Source organism: Eurosta solidaginis, chromosome 5 (genome assembly GCF_040869045.1).
Source record: "Eurosta solidaginis isolate ZX-2024a chromosome 5, ASM4086904v1, whole genome shotgun sequence".
Classification (NCBI taxonomy): domain Eukaryota; kingdom Metazoa; phylum Arthropoda; class Insecta; order Diptera; family Tephritidae; genus Eurosta; species Eurosta solidaginis.
The window spans coordinates 242,707,709-242,712,911 of record NC_090323.1 but is presented as its reverse complement, the minus strand read 5'-3'; the positions used below and the strand labels follow the sequence as shown (position 1 = coordinate 242,712,911).

Genomic DNA, 5,203 nt, shown 5'->3' with positions numbered 1-5,203 from the left:
ATCAATCATGGCGCAACGGTACAAGGTGGCAGCATGGGACAGCTGATTATAAACTTTTTTTATTTGATTTGATACATCAACTTCCGGCGCAGTACGATTTTAACATTTGTCCATCGAATTTACAAAAACAAAGTACATGCAATTTTTATTTATGTTTGTAGGTATGTCACCATGCTGCCACCTTGTATCGTTCCGCCATGGTATCAATCTAATCTAAGGTTCGGCCATCTGGTACAATTACATATTTCTGATTTGAACTGAGCGGTTGTGCCGACAATAAATTGTATTTTACTCGGGCTGCAATTCTAAATAAAAATTTCAACAAGTATTTAAATTTTATTTAAATAAATCAAGAGTGCATGTTTTATTGTTACGACGATATTTAAACGGTATGTAGCCTCCTGAATCCAGGAATCAGACAGTTTGGTCACGCGCTACATCAAGAAGGAAGCTGCAGAAAATATGACACCAAATGAATGGTATGTAAGTATGTGTGTGTACGTGCCTACAGCAATGATTGGCCTGAGGGACACCAACTAAAATATATTCAATCTTCACTGGCAAATAATGCCAATACAGTACTCTTCCATAGCTACTCCAAGGAGTAATACTTTGAGAGTACTTTCTTAAGTAATCTCCTGTAGATACTCTATTAGGGTGGTTTAATAAGTACTCTTTTGCTAGTATTCCAAGGAGTAATGTTTTGGGAGCAGTTTCGTAAGTAATCTCTTGTCGGTACTCCATGGAGTAATATTTCAGGAGCGGTTTATAGAGTACTGTTCCGCAGATACTCCATATAGTAGTTTGTCTGGAGTACGTTGGCATATGATCCTCTGTGGGTGCTCCATAGAGTACCACAGTGAAAGTACTTTGGAAAGTACTCTCACGTATATACTCTATGGAATACTCACAAACAATGCGAGAGTCGGATCACCTACTCCTATCCTAGGACATCGCAATGTTAATTGGAGCACATTTTTTGTATGAATACAGATTAGTTTTGGGCACTCCTATACTCCGAAAGGAAAATTCCTTACATTATTTATGGAGTACTCGCGTTTTTTGAAGGGAGGGGGTTATTACCATTTATCAGATAATGTATCGAATATATATCAATTGATTTGCTTATGGCCGATACGAAAATTGTCGCTAACTGGCCACGGAACTCCTTTAAGCTGCCGGGCAACGCACAATTTGCTTGATGGTTACCATAGCAACGGGTAGTTGTGTGCGTATCGGGTGATCGTCACTTGCCCGGCCACCACACAAGCAGAAAGCTTCAAGCGCCATTTGTATTGAAAATTCATAGCGTGCAGACGTGAACTTGTCATCGGATGACGACTTTTTATTGCTTGTAAATTTTGCAAATTTTCAACTTTCTTGTATGAATTTTTTCGAGTATGCAGTTTTGTATCTTATTCAATTTTAATATAACAAGATGCTTATCTTAAGCCACTAAGAAAATTACCTAATTTTTGGCAATTTTTTTTTTTCCATCCGACCTTTGCATTCGTAGGTTTCAATAAACCGCAATGTAAAATCTTTTTCTTCCGCGAAGTTGCTCATTGCACTTTCTCACAAAACTAACACATTAATGCTTGTCAACCACGTCGGCCACGATCAAATAGACCAGCTGTCAAGCGAAAAAATCTAAAAATTTTGATTTTCATCAAAGCGAAGCCGACAACAAATACGTGTGAGCACGACATCGCACGATACGTACCCAACCATTGTAAATTTTACCAAGTAGCGCAACTAACAGCTGATCGGTGAAAATTCGCACATTCATACGCACAGTTCTCGACTCAGTTCCAAAAAAAAACTTTAGATTATTTAATTCAAATTTTAAAGTGAGATACTCCTTATAAATTTATGTATACAGAATATATATGGCGTTTTTGTTGTTATTAAAACAATAGTTTAGTTTATATTACAGCTGTTATCATTTTTTTTTTTAACTTTGAAAAAACTCCGAACACCATTCCTTCATTATATGACATTCGACTGCCTAGTCCACTGCCTTCCACTCTATTCGCAACATAACCTCTACTTAAGCTGCCAAACTATATAGTAAACAATGTACCCAACTACCCGTTGCTATGATAACCATCAGGCAAATTTGTGCGTTGTCCGGCAGATTTACAGCGTTATGAAAAAGCAACCATGCTATCTGTGAACGTCAACGAAAAGCTCCGTTGTTTTGGTTTCTGTTTGTCATCCGCTATTCTGTTTGTTGGTGACTCACAGAGAAATATTTTATTAAAAAAATATTTATTTTTGTCGTTTATATGTAAAAAATTAAAAAAACATGTTTAATAATTTATTTGGTAAAAAACCAACAGTAAAGGAACAACAAAGAGAGAATGACAGGAATTTACGAAAGGCAACACGGGATATAGAACGCGAACAGCGAAAGCTTGATGATGAAGAAAAGAAACTGCAGCAAGAAATCAAAAAGGCTGCTGCTCAGGGTAATAATGATGTTTGTCGTATTTTAGCAAAGCAACTTGTAGAAATCCGTAAACAAAAATCGCGAACATTTGCTGCTACCAGCAAAATTACATCAATTGGTTATCAGAATAAAACTATTGGTACAAATATTGCCCTTGCTGATGCGATGGGTACAACTGCAAAAACTATGGGTGATATGAACAAAGTAATGCGTCCAGAAAGTATATCAGCAAACGTACGTGACTTCCAACAAGCGAATATGCGCATGGAAATGACTGATGAAATGATAAATGATACATTGGATGATATGCTAAACGATTCAGGAGATGAGGAAGAGAGTAATGCAATTGTAAATAAGGTTTTGGATGAAATTGGCATTGAAATCTCAGGGAAAATGGCTAACATTCCTTCTACAGGCTCAGGTGAATTGGAAGGTATATCACGTAACGAAAAAGATATTAAAGCACAGTTGTCAAAACTGCGCTCTTCCTAAACTTTACTCTGGTACTTTAATGAATAAGGGAATATTTTAAAAAGCTTATGCGCCTTACAAGCATATCAAAAATAAAACTAAAATTTTTATATTTTCATTTCATTTCATTTATTTATTACGGCAAAAAAGCCTAATTCATAAATTCAATTAGATTACAATTTACTATCTTATTGCTAAGGTTTTACAATATTCGTAAAGGTTTGCCATTGTCACAAAGCAACTGGCGTTCATCTATCTTCGGTTATTGACTTATCACAGCACGGATTTTGCAAGGGAAAGTCAACAGTGTCTAACCTTCTAAGAGTTCACGACCCTTGTATCCAATAGCTTTAAATCTAACTGCGAAATGGATGTTATTTACACAGATTTTAGTAAGGCGTTTGATAAATTATCCCATTCTCTGCTCTTACACAAACTCGACCGATTAGGTTTTCCTCCTTTACTTCTCTCTTGGGTTTCTTCTTATTTGAATAAACGTAAACAAACAGTCATTTTTAACAACTGTTGGTCCAAATTCATCAATGTAACTTCTGGTGTTCCACAAGGTAGTCACCTTGGGCTTGTGTTATTTCTACTATTCATTAACGACCTACCAAGTGTTTGAAGCACTGTAAGCCGTTGATGTATGCGGATGACGTGAAACTTATTATGCCTATCCGCTCACCAGAGGATAGAGCACTTCTTCAGTTGGATCCGAACAGCCTAGTTGTATGGTGTAATGCTAATCGTGAAAAGGTGGCCTAAGGAATTTAATGATCCGTACGTTACTAAAACTCTTTTTACATCATTGGTGAGGCCAATATTGAAATATGCTTCGATAATCTGAAGCCCACGTTATCAAATTCACTGCGATAAACTGGAATCGGTCCAAAAACAGTTTTTGCTTTTTGCTTTGAAACAGTTGTCTTGGGACACGTCAAGGAATCTTCCACCGTACTGCAGCCGGTTAAAACTTACAGTTGCCTACATTACAGAGCCGTAAGGAGATGCTTAATGTCTTATTTATAGTAAAACTCTTAAGAAGGATGATAGCTAGCCCATTTCTGCTTAGCGAAAATAAGTTCAACGTGCCAGTCCGATCGTCTAGATATTTTCAACAACTGCAAATAAGTACATGCAGAACGAACTTTGAAATGCATGACCCACTTCGTGGTATTTGTCATGATTTCAATAATCACTGCAGAAATTTAGATACATGCGATCCGATTTTCAGGATTAAAAAGTACCTACTTACTACCTTAAATATGTGAGGTGTAACCCCCTATACCTCTGTGTGTCTTTACATTTGAATGATTTAATACATAAGTATACAGTATATTTTTGTAATTATCATATATTTAAGTTGCCAAGCCTTTTGTTTGTTTTTTATACTATACTTTCTTTAGTCTGATTAATTGTTAAATTTGTAGACTAATAAATAAATAAATAAAAGCTACGATTTCATTACAACTTTTTATATCTATAGGCAGTTCATTGAAACTTTTTAGACCTTTATAAAAAATATTTTGCTGACCTATTTCAGTTCTGAATAAAGGCAGTTTGAAATTGTGTTTATTCCTTGTATTAATGTTATGTGTTTGCTTAACTAATACTACGTCTTTACTTAGATATTCAGGTACATTTTCACTTTTAATATTAAACTTCATAGCGTGAAAAAAAATCTTTTGCTTGACACTTAACGAGTTCAAACTTCTCAGCATATCAGCCGTACGAGTATTCGTTTTAGAGGTATGGTTCCTTCGGCAGTTTCTTATTTTGGTCCCTAGAATATGATTTTCACAGAGCAATGGGCGATTTTTTTTGCCTTCCCACAAATCGACCCGCCCTAATGGGCAGTATACAAAGTGCGGTTCTATACATATATACAATCCATTAAAATGAGCTCAAAATTTCGTGTTTTTACGAGTTTTTGTGTTTTAAGAACACCAAGCCAAATACCACGTTCTGGAATCTCATAGTTTACCGAACTGCCCGAAGGTGCACTCCCTTTACGTTTTAGGGAGACTCCAATATACGACAGCGGGCTATATTAGTTTCTTCAGAAGTAGACGTAGTCCGTTTCGCTTTTAGACAGTGCAAAAAGTCCATTTTCTATGTTTTTATCGAGATATTGGAGATCTTGCGGCTGATTGTTATCATGCGGGGATCCCTCTTAATAGGCACCATTGTATTTAGACCCGCTGGCTTAAATCGCTTTGAAAAATTCTATTCATTGGCAAGTTGGAAAATGTCCATGGTAAGAGCAAATAAAATTAGAAA

General features: G+C 36.1%; 1 protein-coding gene across 2 annotated transcripts; it reads left to right on the top strand.

Annotated features, from left to right (window-relative positions):
* Positions 1-259: 259 nt before the first annotated feature.
* Positions 260-3,041, top strand: CHMP2B (Charged multivesicular body protein 2b). Of its 2 annotated transcripts, none has more exons than XM_067789185.1 (2): positions 260-479; positions 2,343-3,041. In XM_067789185.1, exons 1-2 carry the CDS (start codon positions 473-475, stop codon positions 2,942-2,944), a joined length of 609 nt encoding a protein of 202 aa, XP_067645286.1. In that variant the 5' UTR covers positions 260-472; the 3' UTR covers positions 2,945-3,041. The 2 variants fall into 2 exon arrangements, with proteins under 2 accessions (XP_067645286.1, XP_067645287.1); XM_067789186.1 differs by having other exon boundaries at positions 260-483.
* The last annotated feature ends 2,162 nt before the right edge of the window (positions 3,042-5,203 follow it).